The following is a 22,895-nucleotide window of genomic DNA, read 5'->3' as shown; positions in this document are numbered from 1 at the left end:
AAAAAATTTCGACACGTAATTTTAAGGCCAAAAGACTTATTCTCGTCAATTGTATAATGTAATTTCAAATTCATACCTATCAACTTTAAAAAACTCAAAATCTCACTCATAAGTCAATTTCTATTAAAATTTTTAGTTATGATTAAAGATAAAATCGTTATTTTAATAATATTATCAAAATAAAATATATAATTTGTTACATTTTTCCCTCATACTTTAAAAACTAACAAAGTCATCCCTAACAAAAGTTTTTCAATTTTGAAAAATCATATTTTCACCCCCAAACCTAACTCTTTTTTCTTCACTCTCTGATCACCATCTCTACCCACCACCGATCTCTCTTTTCCACCCTAAACCGTTGTCATCATAGTCTCTTCACCTTTTTGATGAGAACCCATCATCTTTCAACTTGGAAACTCATCGTCTAGATGAGTCTCATATGGACAACAAGCTCTCCACTCCGACAGACACTAAGTCGTCACTTTCTTCCTCTACCTATCAGCAATGACGAGAAATCACGCTCGACAGAAAATTGTAGAAACATGGCCACAAAGAAATTGCACTCAACAGAGAAGAATCGCATTGCCATCTCGTGGGATAAGGATGTTGGACTAGCAACTGCTTAATCCCGGATAGAGAGATAGTTGGAGACGAAGAAAGTAGGTCGCCAGAAAAGGGGCAATAGAGGGATAGGATTTTGGAGGTGAAATGAAAGTTTTAAAAAGTTTTGGAGGTGACTATAAGAAAAACTTGAAAAAGCATAAAACTTTAGAGTTGAAGGGAAAATATCATTTTTCAAAATTAGAATATATGAGATCAAGAGAAAAATTATCAATTTCTAAAATTAAGATTAGAAAAGAAAAGAAAATTTCAATTTTTTTAAATATTATTATTAAAATAACGATTATACTATTAACTTTAATTAAAAATTTTAACTTAAATGAACTTATAAGTGAGATTTTAAATTTTTAAAAATTAATAAATATGATTTTAAAATTTTACTGTATCTTAGATGAGACTAATTCTTTTGGCGTAATTTTAATTTTCATTGTCATTTGACCATATGCTATTAACATTTTGAAGAAGCCTTAAAGAATTTTCGCTGTCTCCCCCAACTAATTTTTCTTGTTAAAAATTATTTGTTACATAACCATAGACCCTGAATCCCGGATAGTAATGTTGTACTTGTTTAATAAATATATTAAATTTTTTGAAGTCAAGTATTAATAATTAATGCATGATATGAGAAATACAAATCTCTTACTAATAAAATTGACAAGAATTTATTATAATTTATATTTGCCCACCTAATACTTGGTCAAGTGATGGTAACTTAACAAGTTATGACAAATATAATTTTCCAAGAAAAAACGGACATGGGTGATGTAAACTCGACGTAAAGATATTGTCATTACACTGAAAAAAAACAAAAAAGACATTGTCTTTTTCTTTTGTCTGAAATGAACTAATATTCTATTTATCTTAATATATTTTAATTAATAGTCCTAATTAATCTATCTATACAAATTGTATTAGTGTTTGTTATGTATAAATGCCAAATATTATAAAAACAAAAATAAATATAACATGTAATTAAATAATAAACTTATATAATTATAGAATGATTAATATTTCCCCCTAGAGGTGTTAAGGGCCAAGTTGGGCTCGCTTGACTTGGCTTGGCCCACAAAGCCATGGCCTATTATTGTAACGGATTATGTTAGATTCCTAGGTTATTTCCTAACCTACGAATTTATTATAAATTTCTTAATCTATTTTCTTTTTTATTATAAATAAGTTTGTCTTTAATTTCCTAACCTATTTTCTTTTTTATTATAAAAAATAATTAAAAAAGTTATTTTGTATTAAAATTATCGAGCCGACTCAACTTACAAGGCTCATTATTGTGTGACCTTTAGCTTGACATGACCTATTATTGTGTTTATTTCCCCCCTCCCCCGAAGGTTCGGCTTTAAAACCCTTTTCACCTATTCAATACATAAATTATATTATCTTTAGAAATTTTTTCAATGAATTGGTTGGATTCAGAATAAAGCAATTGCTAGTCATTGACCAAAATTTTTTGTTTAACTGGCTCTAATAGTATGACTCATTTTCATTAAAAAAAAAAAAAATTTCGTTAGTTGTTAAAAATTTTCTCTAACATAGTAATTTTATGACGCTATGACTCATTTTCATCCTTCATTCGTATAATCGGCTCCCATATCATTCAAAGTCACAAAAAATATGGACTTTAATTAGGGATGTCGACTTTTCAAACTTGGTCAAGTCTAAACATAAATATGTAATAGCCTTCAAGAATTCTTCAACCAAATGAATTGGAAGACTCTTGGTTTCCCTTTACAAGGAGTCATTGGTTATGTAATGTTTGTTGTTGTAACATTTTACTTGAGCAATCGATATTATAAGCATATGTTCATCTTTTTATTTATTTTATCTTTTTTTTTCGTTATATTTATATGTTTTTTTTTTATAATAAAGAAATTCGACCGTTTTTTTGAATTTAAATCAACCACAATCATTGTATTAAATAAGTAAAAATATCCTTTGAGAGTGTTTTACCCATATATTAATGTTTATGTGATGTATATGTATGACATTAGAGAATATAATAAAAAAGACTTTATCGACGCTAAAATGTCCATCCGACAAGATAACAAGTTCTTACATTTCACAAGCATCGCCTTTATGCTTCCTTGCATTCTTGATCACCAATCTTAAATATCAACCAAAAATTTGCTTATCCCCATCTTTGCATGTTGCCACAAATAACGAACCCGAGTGTTGTTATTTGAGATGAGCAGCATGCATCTATGACAATTACAAGTCGTACGTTAGAAATTATCTTTTATATTTTAGAATATCGGTTTGATTTCATCCTCATTGCATGAACATGAAATTTGCACTTGATTATGTCCTTGTTTATGGTGTCATAGTAATCACTATAAACTGAGATATCTTATACTCAAAATTTTGTTTTAAAATAGTATCGTTTCGCATTTGCCAATATAATTTTTTTTTAAATGGTACATTATTGACAAATTGTATTGGTTCGATCTACAAGCTTAATTTTCAGATCCAAGCATGACTTGAAAGACATGCAGGTCGTGCCACCGCAAGCCACACCAAAGAAGGGGGCTTGAGCTTGGGCACAGGCCAATCTAACCCCCTGCCACGTCTATTCATTAATAAACATATTTTCTTTATTTTTAATTTTTGATACTATTTTATAACATGATAATGAACACATTTTCAATGTCTAAAAATGCTGGAGTAAAATTTTATTTTCAATTTCAAACTCATATTGAAAATAAAAATACCAAAAATGTAAATTAACAAGGTATGAAATAATTTGGTGATCATTTAGCCTCCTAATAAAATTATGTGTGTAAACAAAATTTTCTAACTTATTTATATATATATATATTGAGATTACATCATATATTTAAGCAATGTGATTGTTTACTTTTTTTTTCATTATTTTAAACTTATTCAATTATATATTATTATATCAAATTATATAAATAAATTAATAAAAATTATTATTTAAGAATTACTTGTAGCCTTCACACCGCATGTAACAACTACTCATAATAAATTCATAAAATAAAAGAAAGTCACGATCTCAAGCTGTCTCATGGCTGTCTTTTTATCAACCAGTGGGTATTTCATGCTCAAAAATCGCAAGTTGATCGAGAGGTGGACACAAGGGGCCTTTCAATTATACAGAACATTATTGCACTCTTTGACAACATTAGATTTGATAATGTTGTAACTATATATTTTAAATATATAGTTTTAGTATATAATTTATCATATAATTGAATATTATTTTATCTTTAATTTAAAACTATTCAATCATATAAAGATACATTATCTGTATATCTAAATTATGTCTCAAAAATGTATATATATAATTTTATTAATTAATAATAAAACTATACATATTCAAAATAGGTACATAAATTGATACACTTTTAATATATATTATTATATAATTAAATAATTTTAAATTAAAAATAAAATAATATATAATCACATAATAACACATATAAATATATGTGCACATATATTCTCCAAATAAATGCACACTGTACATCATAAAGCATTAAGAGGTCATCTCATGTGATGACACTAAAAGAAGGCCGGTGGATACTTTCCCCTAGGCCCCGAAATTTATTAGGCAACATTTGGAAAGAAATACTTGCCAACAACCACAATCAAGTCCTTGCCTTGTGACATAAAAGGTTAGTAAAATTGGTTAACTATTAAAAATTTTAGAGAAAATATTCAAATTTAAGTCTTTATTATATTTACATAACCTTGATTTATATGATATAATAATTGTGTACTGATCATTATGTCTTAGTTTATCTATTCAACTAATATAGATTAAGTTAAAAAAAGAAAAGAAAAATCTTTGATTTGCTATATCATCCGCATAACTAGAAGGCCAATCGATATCTCTTCCATTTCTATCCTATTCCAACCGTCTTACAACCTCTAATTTTCTTTTTCTCCATAAAATCAAAAGGAATTTCTTCATATATTTGCTACTTCCATCCTAACCCACATACTAATTTCTTCCAAAATATGCGACAAACTCTAAATAATATTATACAAAATAAATCATCATATGGATGTAATGAAATTTTTTTATTTGTAATTTAATACATTCAATTCATCAAACTAAATAAAAAGTCATGTATTTTGTTTTTATATAAGAAAATTATAAATTATTAAAAAGAAATAATATGTTATATTTGTAGAGCTTGTAATTTTTTTTTAATGATTAGTACAACAATCTTTTTGAGATGATTACAAATTTATTAATTATATAAATTTGTCATTTGTATAATATGAAGAAAGAAACCTCCACAATAATTGAGGTCATAATGAATGGCAAAGATCCCAAAGTATAGTGAAATCTTATGTGACCCCTTCTAATCTTTGAAAACTCAAACATATACTTCGTTAAAAAATTCAATTAAAGTTAAAGGTAAAACCGTTATTTAATAAAAAAAATTTTAGAAACATAAAATTTATTATATTTTCCTCCTTAATTTTTAAAAACTAACAATTTCACTCTTATCCAAAGTTTTCAAACTTTGAAAAGTAACATTTATTCTCAAACTTAAAGTTTTCTTTCCCCCTATTCTACCACTGGTGACGACGCTTTCAACTCTAATCCATAGAAAAAAGTTTCACCATCTCTCTCTAAACCATGATATCGTCTAGATTAGACAAATCCAGATGATTTGTTTAGACAACAAAGAGGTCATCATTCAGACAACACCTTTGTTGGCTAGACGAAGCGTCAACGAGTGACTCTTCATCTAGATAACGACCCGTCTACAAGAAAATCATTTGGATTTTTAGACAACTTTCATTTGGATTTTCAAAGAGAAATCATCTAGATTTTCAAATGATTTTCATCAATCCGTGGCCAGAGAGGAGAGGGAGAGATGAGATAGGAAGGAGGATAGTCGACAACAAATCATTATCGTAGAAAAGAGAAAAAAACCCTAAAAAAATGTTATTTTTCAAACTTTGAAGAATTTTTTGGAAAAAGGGGGAAATTGTGAGATTTTCAATTTGAGGGGAGAATGTGATAAAAGTATAGTTTTTAAATTTATTTTTTGTCAAATAACAGTTTTAACCCTAACTATAATTAAGATTTTTAATAAAAATGACTTTATAGGTGGATATTTGGGTTTTTGAAAGTTGAAGGTAATACTTTGGATTTTCACTCTACCTTGGGTGGGAATATATCTTTTGGCCTAATGAATAATTATTTGGTGAAGCAATCAACAAGGTGAAATGGACATTCCACCCAACTCTGTGAAAGTATTTTCAACATTAACGTCATTTAGCTATCTGAACTCCATGGATTTCGTTTGTTTGATTTGAAGTCAGAGGAGTTAGTCTTAGTGGGATAAAAAGTGAAGTGTTAATCAATGGCATGTGGGTCCATTTTGCAGAAGATCCAGCTGCCCAAAATCACTCACTCTCCATGTGCACAGCCTCATCATCTTTGGCTGGCTTCTTCCTTCTCCTGATCTAAACTAACACTACACGTTCCATGAAGATGCACATTCTTATTATAGTCTTAATTACTTTTTTTTGATCATTTGCCTAGTATGCTCTTTTTCTGAGACTTCTCGTTCGACCTCTCATGGATTCAACAGCTCGCCTAGATTATGCTCTCTTTCAGCTCACTCCTACTCGGACTAGGTACATTGAATTTTGATGGTTTCGTTATGTTTTTGTTTTTGTCAAAGCTTGAACTGGGCTAATTCTATTGTTGTTTTTTTTTTTTTTATGTGAAGATTTGATCTGGTGTTGTTCTTTAGAGGGAATAGTGAGAAACTAGCATCTGGGTTATTTGAACCTTTCATTTCTCATCTTAAATTTGCAAGAGATGAAATTTCAAAAGGTGGATATTCCATTACTCTTCGTCCACCAAATCGTGATGCCCTCTGGTTCACTAAAGCTACCTTTGAGAGGTAATATGGATCTCTTGTTGATTTTATCAGATTGGCCTTTAATCTTGTTGTAAATTTCAACATAATTTTTAATTTATCCTCGAATTTCATGCACTTGAATGATGTTAATTTTTTAAATCTACACTATAAAATCACTGACATGAAATCTGATGTAGGTAAGATAAAAGCTTATCAAGACTGAAATTTAACTGGCACTGAGATGAAGATATAAGTTTGAATTGGAAACTGGGAAGCTAACTTCTAAATGACTTCTGCACCCTGAATTTTGCAGATTTGTGCGGTTTGTTAGCACACCAGCAGTGCTTGAGAGGTTTGTAAGTCTTGAAAAAGAGATTTTGCAGATCGAGGTTTCAATCCAAGCTAATGAGTTGTCAAACGTCAGTGTGCCTGGTCAACTGGAGAAAGGTGCTAAAGTTATTCTTGCCCGAGTTTCCATTCATTGTGAATGCTTCATTTTATCATTGTAGATCAGTGCAATTATCAAGTATTCTGATTTCAAAACAACTTTCCTTTATCAGGTAGTGGGGATAGTCAAATAAGGAAGTCATCCGATTCCTCTAAGGTATATCATTAATCCCTATTATTTTTGGTGGTGATTTTTGTCTCAGAATTTCCAGGTCATTTTGAGTTACTTTCTGGTTTTTGCTCACAGCTGATAGGTGAGCCTAAGAGAAACAATGATGCTGAGCAAAAAGAGAACTCCAAGTAATTCATCTTAGCTTTTAACAGTGTTGCTTGGTGAATAAATTGGATTATATTCAGTCTGTTGACTATCATTATTATTGATTTTTATCTGTTTGAATGGCTAGGATTCAACTTCAACGTCTGTTGGGAACTCGGAAAGCCTTGCTCCGGAAAGAGCAGGCAATGGCTTATGCCCGTGGACTTGTTGCTGGATTTGAAGTTGACAGGATAGATGATCTCATTTCTTTTGCTGATACATATGGAGCTTCACGATTAAGGTATGAAGTGCTCCAGATTTTGTAGCTATCAATGCTAGAAAAAGAGATAAAAAGGGATGAAACATCAAATACAAAAATAATTAAATGAATGACATGACAATATCTGAATGAAAATTGTTGTAAAACATTTCCAGTCCTTATATTAATATATTTTCATCATGATTGTCTTTTTCTTGTGTTTTCTTATATCAGATATGTAGCTTTTTTAGTTGTCATTTTTTTATCTGTATAGCTAAGAAATGACTGTTTTTCTCTCTGATTGTATTTGGATGACAATAAATATTTATATCCAGAGAAAAAAGGTTATGAAGGTATCAGCATTTGAAATTTGTTTACTTTTTCCTCCTTGGTTTTGATCAAATGTCTTCTTGCTCTTGGACTGCGTCTGGCTCTGATGCCTAGATACTGTTTGGCCCTATATTCTATTTACTGATATGCCTAAGCCATTTGATACCAGCCACTGAAAGCATGTTATATATACAAAAAGTTATTTCTCAAATTACAAGGATGTTTTGTTTTATTCTGCTCACTAGTATCTCTGTGAAAGATAAGGTAGCATTCTTAGCTGCTCAATAGGATATCAAAATTGCAATCTCTTTTCACTTTTGACTTGTCATCTGCAACAGAGAGAAGTCAATCATCAATATTGTGGAAGTTGATAAGGATCTTGTTTAATAATGTTATGGATTTTTCATGGGTTGTTTTGGCACCATCTCCTCACCGCAGTTTAAATGATGAAAATTGTGCAATTCTTTTTTACGTTGAGCATGAGTGAGTCTTAAAATCACTTGTTAATTATTATAGGGAAGCATGCATAAATTTCAAGGAATTATGCAAGAAAAAACATGGCGATGGTCTTTGGATGGAGGAATTAGCCGCAATGGAAGCATGCTCCCCATCAGAACTGTCATTAATGGGGACATCTGGCATTGTACTTACAAATGAAACCATCACTCCTAATCAGAATGTTCTGTTGAATTTTACATCCAATGGAAATCTCGGGTCAAATGAACCTTTAGATGCATCAAAATCTGATTCAACTGTAAGTCGTGCGAGTTCAAGTTCAGATGGCAAAAAAGGTATTTCATAAAATTTTCATTTCTTTCTTTGCTTAACTGTTGCATTTGCGAATAGTGTAGAACATTTGACTGTATTAATCAAAGGCATCGTTACAGAGAACTTTCTTATCAGTTTAGAAGATCATTTATATTATTCATGCATTAAGTGAAATAGATTTCTCCTTGTTCGTTAAAAATATTTCATTGTTGTTATCATTAAATGTTCTGTTGCCCTCTGCTCTTGTTTTCTACTTAGTTGCACTTGTTTGTACAAATGCTAAGGTTCTTCTTCCCTTTTGATTATGCATTACTCTCTTGCTGTTCCTCATTTTGTCTTACTTGAATTTTCTATGGCTCTGCAAAAGCTCCCTTGCTTGTTACTTCCATGAATAAAGCAGCAAAACATTGATCGTGAACAGAACTGCCTGTATGATTGTGAAAATAACTATGTTTTCTTAGAATCATGGCATGCATACAAGCTTGCATATGGAGCAGTAACATTAAAGACATGTGCAACAAACAATTGCTATTCTCTAATGTTAAAAACATAATTTGCAGATGATAACTTGCCTGCAAAAGTTCAAGTTCCAATAACATGGCCAAACCAGTTACCACAGTATATGTACAGTTTTCAAGGCCCTCTACAACAACTGCCTCCCTATCAAGGGTACCCTTTTCCTCCAATGCACCCTCACTATGCAGGGAATGTGCAGTGGCCTCCCAATATGAAAGAATCCAATCTTGGTTTAGTGCAGGAAGCTGATTATCATAGGAATCATAAGTCATCTTCCCGAAAGAAAGAGAAATTTCTGAACCGAAAAGGTTCTGAATTTTCTGAAGAAGATGGACAAACTGATTCCAGTGACTCAGACTTTGGGAGTGACTCAGATTTAAACATACAGCAAGAGAAGAGTTCTTCAACTGAGCATCCATACAGGAAAAAACATAGGAAGAAGTCTTCCAAAACAGTTGTCATTCGTAATATTAATTACATTACTCCTAAGAGGAGAAATGGAGAAAAAAGTGGTGGGTCTGATGAATCTCTTTCTGATGAGGATGAGTTCATTGATCAAGATTCCCTCAAGAAGGTAGACGATGTTGTAGGCTTGTTGAAGAAATCTCAAAAGTCAAACTCAAGTAATAAAAAAAATAGAGGTGCTAACAAAAACCTCCATGCTGCAAATGGATCAAATGATGCTAATGACCAGGATTTTGATGATAACTCAGTTGCAGATGTGTCTAACAAAGGAAAAGGAAGTGAGAACTGGGATGCATTTCAAAACCTTCTCATGAGAGATGAAGATGCACCACTTAATGGGGTAGAAAGGTTGCCCTTAATGGATGTTCGGGATGAAGATTTAATTGTCAGAAGCTCTGAAGGTGGAATTTCCTCTGCAACAAGCCCTGCTGTGGATCCAGAGTCTGAAAAAGTTCCCAAGCAAAGGATAATTGCAGCTGACTCCTTTGTATTAACTGAGAGGGAAGGAGGAAGTGTACTTATAGGCAAGCTGGAAGGTTTTGAAAATGGAGAGAACTTCTGCTCTGTCCTGAAAAGAGGGAATTATACAGATGCAGGTTTGCTGTTTTCAGAGAAGCCAAAGGAAACTAGTTGTAACTTTGATGATATTGTATCTGCTGCTGATTCGTCTATAATTAAGACAGCGAAGGCAGAAGATTGGTTTGTTGCCAATCACTCTGGGAAACCAGAAAACCAGAAAGCAATCAGTGAGCATGCAATCTTTGATGGAGATATGTCAGTTGGTGATCACTTCCAGACTGATAAACACAGGAAGGATGTACTTATTGATGATTCCTTCATGGTACAGGCCTTACCAGCAACTAATGATTTATATGATTCCCATTGGAGAACAGACATAGGCATGGACATGGTTGCAGACCTAATTTCCGCTTCCAGCCCTGGGAATGCTGCTGCAAGTGTCCCACAAGATAAGCATGATGTATGTGAACCTGATGATCTATGTATGGTGCTTGAAAGAGAATCGGAATTTGAATCTGTGCATGATTCATGGAATGTGGATTATGGAATTGATGTGACACTTGAGGAAGCTAATAGGAGGTTCTCAGACGTTGAAAATAGGGAACTTTCTTCAAATTCTGAGGCCTCTGTTATTAAGAATAATGAAGTTAATGGAGCCAAAATTCCAGCAAAAGAAGCAAAGTCTAAAGTTACTCGTGGAATAGGGAAGACCAAACCAGAGCTAATTTCAAAGAGCAGGAAACCATTTGTGAGTAGGCCCACAGTTCAGAAGAGCAAGTTAGAGAAGGTAGTGATGCACAATTGGTTGCTTAATGTGAAACCATTTTCTTATTACCTTTCAACATTTTGTTTTCCCTTTTTTTAACTTTTCAAAACATGCTTGTGAGCAGGAAGAAGAGATTCGTAAGAAGATGGAAGAATTAGCAATTCAACGGCAGAGAAGAATTGCTGAGAGAACTGCAGCTGGTGGTTTGCCTCCAGCAGCATCCAAGAAAGCACCATTACAGTCACACAATAAAAGAGCAACAGGAAGCATTACTCACAATGAGAATAGAACTCATTCTGCAGCTCAAGAGGCAAACAGGATTCTTTCTTCTAGAATTAAAGCATCTTAAGGAAAAAGCTCAAAGGTGAACAGTACCCAATTTGCATGTTCTTCCACCTTAGATCGTAGCTGATCCAATTGCTGGAGCTGATATCGGCTTGTTATTATTTATCCCCTTAAAATTTTTACTTTTTCGTGTGCAGTTTGCTCTCACATAATGTATAGGCGCTATTGTTTGTGTTATATTTTTTTACTTTGTTTTCTTCAGCCAGCATATTCTACTGAGGGACTTGATTGAAGTCTAAAGTTATAATTATTTGTATTATAGGGAAATAAATAATCTCCCAGGAGTCATAAATTTAATTTTTCTGGAATTCCATTCTTTGAACCCTGTAAAAGTTAAGGATTTCTGCATATGTTTTATGGCAATGAGTGGTTGTTTACATGGACTATGGGAGCATATATTCAATGGAAAGACCTTTGGTGCATATACATGCATTTCAAATTCGACTGATTCTTTGGCCATTCTACAATTTTGTAGGGAATTCCCAAGGAAAATATCATTTTACAGTGATTCTGCAGAGTCAGCAGCTGAGGTATCATTTTCTTTAATCATAAAAATATACTTCTTCGTTGTACAAATGCCTATCATAACACGGTTTGATTGGTTGGAATTGGATAAATTCACGGTAGACAAATAAAGAAGGAACCGAAATAGTCATATCAATAAATAATGAAATATGAAACAGCCAACTCATGAACTGTTATAAAATTGTCAATCAAAAATCCAGCCTAACAGGATCCATGGTAAGATTAGTTAACGGTTAAATACAAACTCAAAATTCAACTAAAAATGAACCCAAACAAGACAGCGTCTCCTAAAGCCGTAAATTGGCCTTAAGTGGCACAATTTCAGTTTCTCAACCCGGGCTTTTCATTTTTCGTTTTCCGGAGAAAATTCAGACTTCAGATCACTTTTTAGAGGAAATCTCTTTGCCCCGTTAGAAAATTCTACAAACTAATTGCGCTGCACGTAAGAGCTTTGTTAATTAAGCCTAGTATCTTATTTGATTTCTTGAACTTCCTTTCTGTTTATTTCTCAATAAGAGTTTAATCATTCATTGTACTGTGCTCATTCGTTGACCACAAAAGTAAGAGGAAAAATATATATATATATATACACACACATATGTATATATATTATGGCAACAGGAAGGGTCTGCTGTTTCTCGCCGTCGGGCATGTTCTTGGGTCATAATAAAACTGAGGTATAATTCTATATTTCATTGATTTCATTGTGTCCCAGGATCAATAAAGTCTTATTGATGAGCAATCTTGATATTGACAGGGAATTAAGGAACTGCTGGACCCTTTTAAACTGCTGGACCCTTTTAAAGGCTCTTCCCCATTCAAGACTCAGCAGGAATTTAAAGCCTTTAAGATGAGCAGATCATTTGGAAATTTAGAAGAAATTTTGATGGTAAACCTGAAGAAGAAGATCATGACATTCAGTGACATCCTTGACCTTCCTCCTCCTGATTGTTCTCATTCAATACAACAGGTATTAAATTTTCTGTCATCTCTCAAAAAATTTGTTTGAAAAGTTCCAGAAATCCTGAAATCGTTCTTACTTGCAGCTGATGATGAAGACAATAAAAGATCTCCAAAATCTGTATCCTGAAATCGTTCCCGGAATTCAATTATCCGAAATGAAAGAGGCGTCTATAAATCAAGTTCTTGATCACTTTTTAAGGACTCTGAAATCCATTAAAAGTTCATGGACAGTGCATAACGATTCTATCGACATAGCTGAATTGTACATGCATGGAGATATGGAGAACAGCAACACAGAGCAACGTGGTAATATATGTAGATAGCAAGTATGAATTACCCTTTTGAGTTTCTTAATTGAAATTGCTAAAAATTTATTATATTGCAGTTGAAAGAGCAATTGGAACACTAGATTCCTTGATTGGGATAGTGAGAGAGAAGTTTGATATAATGGATGAAGATGAGAAGAAAGATTCAACTCCACGAGGTAGCCCATTAGCCAAATTTGATGAGACTTGTTCGGACTACAACGGTAGCTGTCTTTGTGGCTCTCCGGCCACGCCAACCTCGGTTTTTCCGGTTAAGAGAAAAAGTAGAGAGTTTCCAAGTAATCCATCTTACAGCTCACCTCTTCGCATATCTCTCAGAGTTCAAGCAGTGAGGAAATTAAACCCCATTGATGTCAAGCGCCTGTCATTCCATATGCCTCCTCATGCCGCAGTTCAAGATTTCGTGGCTTCCTCTCGAAACAACACTATTGTTGATGAAATTATAGAAGATGCACAAGTGAATAAAGCACCAGCTGCTATTGTTGAAAATACTAAAGAGCATTACACTGAAACTGCGAAGCCAAAGGATTTGGTGACAGCTCCTGTGGCCATACCAAGGGAACCTTCATCTGAGCCAAAGTTGTCCCCGACTGTAGCATTAGTACCATCGCCACCTACGACTACACCTCCATCCCCTGATTTACGGCCACATTTGACAATTCCAACGCCACCCCCACCACCTCCTCCGCTCATGTTGAAGCCAGATGTTACAGAAACACAATCCATGCTGCGATCACCCCCCACAAAGTTAGGAGCTGTACCAGCAACACCTCCACCACCGCTGCCACCACCTGGAAGGTCAAGAGTATTAGTAGCACCATCAGCAATGCCACCACTGCCACCTCCCACAAAGTTAGCAGTCATATCAACAGCACCTCCACCACCGCTGCCACCACCTGGATGGTCAGGAACAACACCATCAGCAATGCCACCACCGTCACCCCCCACAAAGTCAGTAGCACCTCCACCACCGCCGCCACCACCACCAAGAATATCAGGAGTAGTATTAACGATGCCATCAGCTATTTCATCACCACCACCACCGCCTACAAAGTCAGCAGCACCTCCGCCGCCGCCGCCATCACCTAGAAGGTTAGAAATAGTATTAACAACACCATCAGCTATGCCATCACCACCACCATTACCGCCTACAAAGTCAGCAGCACCTCCACCACCACCTGAAAGGGCAAGAGCAGTATTAATAGCACCATCAACAATGGCACCACCACCGCTGCCACCACCTGGAAGGTCAGAAGCAATATTAGCAGCACAGTCAGCAATGCCACTATTGCCACCCCCCACAAAATCAACAACACCTCCACCACCACCGCCACCACCTGGAAGGTCAGAAGCAATATTAGCAGTACCATCAGCGATGCCACTACTGCCATCCCCCACAAAGTCAGCAACACCTCCACCACGGCTGCCACTATCTGGAAGGTCAGGATCTGTATTAGCAGCACCATCAGTGATGCCACCACCATCATCCCCCACAAAGTTAGCAGCTATATCAGCAATGCCTCCACCACCATCGCCGCCACCTAGAGGATTAGAAATAATATCAGTAGCACCATCAACAATGCCACCACTGCCACCCCCCACAAAGACAGCAGCTGTATCAATAGCACCTTCACCTCCGTCTCCTCCACCGATGCAAGCTGTAAATGGAGCGGCGACACCGCCACCTCTTCCAGTTGGTCCAATAAGATCCTTGAGACCCAAGAAAGCTACTAAATTGAAGAGATCAAGCCAATTGGGGAATTTATATCGGCTTCTAAAAGGGAAGGTAGAAGGAAATGATTTGCGTAAAGCATCAGGCGTAAGAAGAGGTGTGGGGGGTTCTGGAGGCGGTGGAAAAGGAATGGCCGACGCACTTGCAGAGATGACAAAAAGGTACAAATTATGCTAAATTAATCTACTTGAGTTAATGATATTTCAAGGGAAATTATATATATTTTCTTTTATGATCTCTCAGATCAGCATACTTCCAAAAAATTGAAGAAGATGTTCAAAAGTATGCAAAATCAATCACAGAGTTGAAATCTTTAATAGGTACTTTCCAGACGAAGGACACGGCTGAGCTGCTTAAATTCCAGAAACAAGTAGAATCAGTACTTGAGAATCTGACTGACGAATCTCAGGTTTAATTCAATTTTAGTGTTGTTCACCACTGTTAAATAATGGTCATTCTTTGGTTTACCGTGATGAAATGCTAATATTTAATTAATGGTTTGATATGCAGGTGCTAGCGCGATTCGAAGGCTTCCCTTTAAAGAGGTTGGAAACACTGAGGACAGCCACAGCATTACACTCAAAGTTAGAAGCAATGGTTACTGAATTACAAAATTGGAAGATTGAGGCTCCCTTGAAGCAACTGCTGGACAAGGCTGAACGTTCCTTTAACAAGGTAACATCTTCGTAATTTGCAGCCATTAATTGAACTTCCTTCTCACTATTACTAAAAACTATCCTTGTATTTCTCATAATTAACAAAAAACAATAGCATGCAGATCAAAGGAGAAATCGAAGCATTGGAAAGAACAAAAGATGAGGAAATTAAGAAATTTCAGACTCATAATATCCATTTCGACTTCAGCATCATCATCAAAATCAAAGAATTTATGGTGGATGTTTCCTCCAGCTGCATGGAGCTTTCACTGAAGGTATAATTAAAAAATATTAGCATATACATGTTTACATTGTTGAAATTTAATAATAAAAGTGACTTAACTCAAGGGGATAATTATATTTTGAACTTAATTCAGGAAAGTAGAAAAGCAAAAGCAGAAGCAGCAAATGGAAACAAATGTGAACAAAAAGCACAGGAATGTGTTAAAATGCTATGGAGAGCATTTCAGTTTTCATTTCGGGTGTATACTTTTGCCGGAGGACATGATGATCGAGCCGACAATCTCACCCGAGAACTGGCTCATGTAATTGAGACAATTCCTAGCCAGAATTAACATCAAACTCGATCTCCATCTTCCTAATATTTGAATCAGTACTTAATTATTATATTATGAGAGAGAACTTGATGGCGGCATTCAAGCAGAATCAAAGTTTTGATAGGCCTTGTTATGCTACTTTTGTTTGAAGTAGAGAAATCTGTAGTAGGATTTTAGAGCTGTGTCTTCTTCTTTAAAGGGGTTTTTGCTAATTCTTTGTTCTACTGGGAAACGTTATTGAGAGAGCAAACTGCAAGCTTCATCATTAATTCCTGCTGGCAATACATACATATGTATTGATCAAGAGAGATATTAAGAATTTATTTCTTCTATTACATGTTGCTCGATCGTGGCAAGAATGTATCAACTGCTGATGCTTCATGCTTCGTCATTGAATTTTTGTGTTTTCTTTTTGTCTCTGTGTAACGATGTTGATTATATATATTTATATGTATATGTTGCCATTTTACCTGTCTCTATGTATATCAGTTTTCTATTATTGACGAACTTTTTCTCTTTGACAAGTAAATCTTCTGGTTCATATGTACTCATACTTCAATTTTATAAAGTTGGCAAAAGTTTATATATAATATATAGTACTTAAAATTATATATATAATTATTTTTCTTATTCAGGATATTATTTCGCTTATAAATTTATAGAAAAACGTCACAACTTTAAAGTATAACTAGATACAGTGATGAATGGACAATAACTAGTAACTCTTTTGTCTGAAATCCTCAATGGGTTAAAACTCAGATATTATGACAGACAATTAAAGACTAGACAATACCAAATCTATTGTTTATAAAAAGAAAGTTCTATTGCAACTATAAAAAAAAGGGATTTAATCAAATTCCATAATACAACATTTTTATAACGATCATTTAGTAAAATGTTAATTTCTTTATAAATAAAAGAGTCGTTGATATTGACATAACTCTATCTATTTTAATTCAAATCAAAAGTTAAGACCCTAAATGGAAGAAGTTTCAAATGTTATTTCTCTCAAAAAAACTTGTATATAAGAAAATGAGACAAAATGGGAGAAAAGAAAAAAGAAGTTACACAATACTAGACACAACACATATTATATTGTATCATTTTTGCACCACATTTAAACTAGTGAAAAACACGATGCTCATAGCATACTGCATAAAAACTTCATTATCTCATCTATTTCTTTCACCTATCTAAATTCATCTACCCAAACACTCTTACACATCTATATTAGAAATCATTCTTACAATATTATCAAAAAGCATTAAAATGCGTATATTAGTTAGTGATAAGACAACACATCATTTTATCATTCTTATACTATATCCAAACCAATAAAAACAGTGTAGGCGTAGATATTCTTATCATTAGGCTTAATTACGTAAAAACTTCAATGTCTCATTTATTTCATTCATTTAGTTTAATTTAGACTTAATGCTAGAATGAGAGACAACATTTTGCTTTTTATCATTCTAAGAGATAAACGCTTAATTTATCTATTCAAACACTCTCACACACTGTAATTGATATATTTAGCTCTTCTCATATTTAATATTATTATGACATATCTTACTTAAAGATTCTAAATTAGATATATCGATTAATAATGAAAAATCGCATCTAACATATACTTTATTATTTTTGTGCATAACAAAAATCTTTTAATCTATCTCGTGCAAAACTCTGAAAAGGCACATGTAACATGTTCTTTATTGTTTTTTGCACAGAGCACAGATCTCTTATAAGCAAAGATGATGTATTTAAGAAATCAGTTCTGAGTTTGAAAATCATAAATTGCTTATAATTGTAGCAAGGTGGTGATGGTATAGATGCACCAGGTGGTAAGCGCCATCGCAATAGGCGCAATGGACATTAGCCTGTTGCGTAAAGCTACGCGGGCCACTGTCAGGAAGAGTTTTCATGAGCTTAATAGCCTTATCGTATTTGGCTATGTTTGCATGATATTGATGGTTTACGAATGGAATAGGATTTACGCTTGCGAATAATGGAGAGTTGAGATGTCTTTTGAGAAGAAGGGGAGAGGGAGAAAGAGAGGGAGATTGGAACGTTGGATGATAGAGAGAAAGTGGATGCCATGGCCATGGAACTTTGGCTGCTGCGATTAAGGTGCTAGAGTATTCACTGTTTTATAATGAATTGGCGATTTCTTTTTTAATTTTATATGCCACGAGAATAAATAAATCCATTATCTTATTTTATAATCGACTTCCAAGAAAGCCTTTCTCTGTGTATACAATCTGTTAATTGATTAAACACACGATGATATATATTATAAACGTTTTCCTCTGAATTTTGTTGATTGATCTGTTTAACGATAAAAAATAGTATAAGATTGAAAGAGAAAAAGAGAAAAAAGGGGAATATCATTCTCATCTTCGTCGACCATTAATAGTGATAATTAAAAAAATTTTAAAGAAAAATATTGATTTTTCAAATTTTAAATTAAAAAAAATTTTAAATTTTTAAATTTAGAAAAAAATATAAAAAATTTTTAGTTTTTAAAAATATTTTAATAAATAAAAATTATATTTTTAATAATAATAACAAATTTTAATATATAGATAAATATTTAAATATTTGGTAATTAATAAATAAAAAATTATATTTATCTCAAGCATTAAATGATGAATACTTATTCGGCTTTCTTTGTATTCAAATTTATGCGTATTATTTATATATATAATATTAGTTAATTAAAAAAAAAAAAAAACACTCTTCCACTCTTTCTAATTAAATAAATGAAAACCAAGTGATGGCCATTGGTGAATTGATATTTTATAAGTTTCAGTGAGTCAGATAAATCCTCTTGGATATCAACAACTTTAATTTATTTATTTTATTGCTTATTAATCACATCAAATAATCTTTAAACATTCACAAATTGTTTTGCGGAACAAACCAATACCAATCTAATAATACAAAGAAAACAATTAGAGAAAAAATTGGTGACAAAATGTGACACCAAAAAATACGAGGAAAAGGTTAAATTTGTGTTTGTATATTTCACATCATTTAAAAACGTTAAGTTATTATTGATTAAACAATCTTTAAACTTTTTAATTTATTAAAATTTTTTTAAGTTGAAAAATCTAAAAATAAAATCGTAATAGATTATGTATTTTTATATAATACCTGCATGCATTCCAAAATAAAAAGCTTATATTTTATTCAAAAATTAGTTTATATGATAATTGTGTATGTAAACTGCATATTTGAGCCGGGAGAAAGTGGATGGAACAGTTACTAGAGTTGAACCGCCACGCTCTCCATTCAAAAGCAAGCTCTAAGCTTATTTGTTTCTCTATTTTTATGACCGTAACAGCCCCAACTGGTTAATGCATTTCTTTCTCCGTCTCATATTGTATATAACATTCTTCTCTCTTTTGACATGTTTGACATTCTGTTGGGATGGCGAAAAGCTTCTAAATGGTATAAAAAAAAATCGACATTAACATCTAGTTACTTGTGTTTAATCAAACTAATTAGGATTGCAATGCATGTTTCCTCTGTTTGCAGCAAGAACTTGGTTAGGCTTGTTCAGTGCCGTCTCAAGTTTCTGAAGATCAAAAGAGACACAATTGTGAGACAATTACGTGATGACATTGCTCACTTGCTAAACAATGGCCACATTGATGCTGCCTTTTCCAGGGTACCCTGTGGTTTAATTTCTCTCCTGTTAATTATCAGTTTTCTGCCGACTTACCTTCATTATGTATTTCAGGTTGAGCAGCTGTTCAAGGACCAGAGTCTATTGGCTGCATATGATCTTTTGGGTCATTTCTGTGAATTCATCATCATTCATTTCCCCTATATTCGCAAGCATAAGTATGAGTCATTGTATAGTTTTACAATGTGATTAAAGTTTTTGCCAAATTCACTTTAAATTTCTACTTTTTCATGTCTCCAGGAGGTGTCCTGATGATATTAATGAGGCAGTTTCAACTTTAGTATTTGCTGCTGCCTGGTGTGGTGATCTGCCTGAACTGAAATCTATCCAGAAGCTACTTGCAGAGCGTTATGGGCACAAGTTTGCCAAGGCTGCTGTTGGATTACATCCTGGAAACCTTGTGAATATTCAGGTGAGAAAATGTTTTTAAGCGGTTTTTATTAAGATGCAAAACTTGACACTTCTAATTTATACGATCTTTCAGATTAGGGAGAAGCTTATTGTAAAGTCAATTCCCGATGATGCAAAAGTAAGATTGATAGATGAAATAGCCAAGGAATACAGCCTCCAAAATTTATCAAAGGTATGCCTCTGCCACAAGTTTATATTTTAACATAAGATTCAGAAATAAACAAATGACTTATACAATCTTAATCCAGTTTTGTGGGCATAATGAGTGTCAATGGGAAGGATTTGTCTTCAAGGAAGTGCCAGAAATAAATTATAACAGCCTTAAGGGACAGCAGATTCTGGCTTCATGTTATAAAGAAAAACGTACTGACAGGTCTGTAAAATTGACATTTGAGACTCTTCAAGTAGGTACTATGCATAAAAGTGCAGCACAATTGGAAAGCTGTAATCTAGTTGGAAGTTTTAACCAACCTGAAATGAAGCTTTCTACATTCCCATTGGAAGACTTATTTCAGTTTCAGGATAATACAGTCAATTTTGAGCAAGTACAGGAGATCAGGCTTAGCACAGTAGAGGATGAGTGTGATGAGGACAAAAGGGCATTTTTGTTCTTTGATTCATCCATTTCCGCATTAGGAGACTGTTCTACATTTGGTAGAGCAAGCTACTGCTCCCTAGAGCATCCCTGTAACTATGGTGTTATGGAGTTCCCTGGAGAAAATCTCCAATTTGGACGAGCAGAAGTTTCACATTTTCCAGGCAGTTGTACATCTTGGTGTTGCTCTTGTTCAAAAGGATCTTATGAGAGGACTGTGACTAGTGAAAACGATTTGCAGTCAGCTTCTTCAGAGTTTCAACATTCAGAAAAAAGCAATGCCTCATTGCATAGCCATGTGCACCCAAAGCTTCCTGACTATGATGAAGTGGCAGCCATATTCATGGCTCTGAAGAAACAACATAAGCAAAGAACAGCTCCCTGATTAATGTTGTTATGGTTGTTTAATATTTCCTCTCAATCCTCATCTATCTTTTATTATAAAGAACCATAAATGGATATGATATACAACAGGTAACATCTGCACCACCATGGAGGTAGGCATTCCGGTCATCAGGCTTATCACATTGAAAATCTTGTGTTCTATTTTCTCACATTCTATCTTTTTATTTTACACATAATAGTAGACACATTAAAATGTCTTCAATTTCTAATCACCCTTAGCTTGCCACCTTAGTTTATTTTAAGTAAGGCTCAAAATTTTATATAAAAATTAATGACGAAAAATCACATCAATATTTACCACTAAAAAGAGGTCTTTCACTACATTCCACCCTTAGAAACTTTTACGTCAATGATGGCTGGTGACAGATGACATAAAAAAGCCTTGGACAACCAGTCATCTGGGGACTCAGATAATTAGCCCAAACCTTCCCGTTTCGCAGAATACGGTCACCCCACCTTTAAGGATAACACACCACAGCCCGAGTTTAGCATATTTTTCAACAGTTTGTGCGTGCTGTCATTACTGCAACAATACAAAAGCACATCCCTATCCTTAAACAAGTAGAAGGCTAATGAAAAAAAATTAACCATGTTAGTCTCCTAAAGTCAACCTCTGATTTCTCAGTCTGTTTTGATGACAAATTCTTTGAAGTTAATGTTGTCTCACTCAGTAATATCCAATACCCTGATCCGCTTGGTGAATGTGCCAGGTCATAACATTCGATGATGAATCCAGTCTAAGATTAGCAAATTTTTCTATGTTGATTCCTTGTTTTTAGAGGATAGGATCCAGAATCAGCCACAGAACAATGAGCCAATTAAGAGTTCTGATGTCTTCCCTTAATCATGAAAATTTAAAGCGCTCACAACCCAAAAAAAAAAATCAGTTTTATGGCAAAAAATTCCAAGATCAAATGCTAAACATTGCCCAAGATTCACTATTTCATTGTATCCTTGGAAGGTCCAAAGAATCTGATGCGATCTTCCTGAATTTTCAAGGAATGCAGGATGATCGAAAGCTGTCCACTCTTCAAGCAAGTGTCGGCTCTTGAAGAAGAAAAACTTGAAAGAAAATTGAAGTACAGAAAAGAATTGAAGCAGAGAGAGAAGAAACAATAGAAAGAGCAAGATTATTCTGTATTCTTTTTATACGTCAAACAAAATACAAAAACCAGTTGTATATAAAACCAGTTATATAAAACTCTCTAATTCCAAACAAAATTGAATAATACCCACTAATTATATTTGGTCTCATCCATAACAAAATAAATCTTCTTTATCTAATGAGTCACATGGGTGGCTCTTTGTTGTTCTACACTTCTTAAATCTCTTTTATGGACCTCAATATTGGGCTACTCTTAATGTCCAGCTTCTGATGATCTTCCACAGCCCCTTCATCCTCTAAATTTTGTTGCTTCCCATCAATCTGCTCCAAGTGTATAAGCTTGGTTGTATCAGAATCTGGCACATAGCCCATGCAAAACGTGCATAAAGTTGCAAAAATTTCATAATGGCAGCTGATTCAAGCCCCACTAACATTGCCACATTCTCATGTGAACGACTCCTTGAATTTCCAAGATAAATATCTCATGTTCATTTTGGATAGAATAACCACTCTCTTTTCTTGTTTATCCTGTCTCTCTGTTTCGTTGTATCCCTATCAGGGAAGCTAAACATAAAAATACTACAAACCATCGTCTGTCTTTATAAAAAGAATACCATCGATGTAGATGAGGAATTCATGACTTTCCCGAGTTAATTACTGGGTATCAGCCCCCAGTTTAATCATTTTCTAAATGATTTTAAACAAAAGCAAACCTTGAATATATATATATATATATATATACGCGTGTGTGTGTGTGGCCCCAAGCTGCACATGCC

At 33.8% G+C, this 22,895-nt stretch overlaps 3 protein-coding genes across 5 annotated transcripts; all 3 read left to right on the top strand.

Annotated features, from left to right (window-relative positions):
* Positions 1 to 5,927: 5,927 nt before the first annotated feature.
* Positions 5,928 to 11,533, top strand: LOC123219212 (COP1-interacting protein 7). The gene is made up of 9 exons (XM_044641020.1): positions 5,928 to 6,255; positions 6,351 to 6,527; positions 6,799 to 6,932; positions 7,046 to 7,089; positions 7,180 to 7,232; positions 7,337 to 7,489; positions 8,294 to 8,568; positions 9,106 to 10,832; positions 10,936 to 11,533. The coding sequence occupies exons 1-9, from the start codon at positions 6,197 to 6,199 to the stop codon at positions 11,158 to 11,160; spliced, it is 2,847 nt and encodes a 948-aa protein (XP_044496955.1). The 5' UTR covers positions 5,928 to 6,196; the 3' UTR covers positions 11,161 to 11,533.
* Positions 11,534 to 11,629: 96 nt separating this feature from the next.
* On the top strand, positions 11,630 to 16,398 carry LOC123219211 (formin-like protein 5). 3 transcript variants are annotated; one of them, XM_044641018.1, is made up of 9 exons: positions 11,630 to 11,686; positions 12,243 to 12,358; positions 12,439 to 12,651; positions 12,728 to 12,950; positions 13,030 to 14,863; positions 14,946 to 15,111; positions 15,213 to 15,377; positions 15,481 to 15,633; positions 15,736 to 16,398. In XM_044641018.1, exons 2-9 carry the CDS (start codon positions 12,293 to 12,295, stop codon positions 15,931 to 15,933), a joined length of 3,018 nt encoding a protein of 1,005 aa, XP_044496953.1. In that variant the 5' UTR covers positions 11,630 to 11,686; positions 12,243 to 12,292; the 3' UTR covers positions 15,934 to 16,398. The 3 variants fall into 3 exon arrangements, 2 of the variants coding, with proteins under 2 accessions (XP_044496953.1, XP_044496952.1); XR_006502830.1 differs by having other exon boundaries at positions 11,642 to 12,358; positions 15,474 to 15,633; positions 15,736 to 15,877; XM_044641017.1 differs by having other exon boundaries at positions 11,648 to 12,358.
* Positions 16,399 to 19,429: 3,031 nt separating this feature from the next.
* On the top strand, positions 19,430 to 20,994 carry LOC123218887. The gene is made up of 5 exons (XM_044640538.1): positions 19,430 to 19,585; positions 19,658 to 19,761; positions 19,844 to 20,015; positions 20,088 to 20,186; positions 20,263 to 20,994. Exons 1-5 carry the CDS (start codon positions 19,430 to 19,432, stop codon positions 20,992 to 20,994), a joined length of 1,263 nt encoding a protein of 420 aa, XP_044496473.1.
* Positions 20,995 to 22,895: the final 1,901 nt, after the last annotated feature.

This window comes from Mangifera indica, chromosome 6, assembly GCF_011075055.1.
Source record: "Mangifera indica cultivar Alphonso chromosome 6, CATAS_Mindica_2.1, whole genome shotgun sequence".
Lineage (NCBI taxonomy): Eukaryota > Viridiplantae > Streptophyta > Magnoliopsida > Sapindales > Anacardiaceae > Mangifera > Mangifera indica.
Note: the sequence above shows the minus strand (reverse complement) of the source record. Positions and strands in the feature narration are given on the sequence as shown.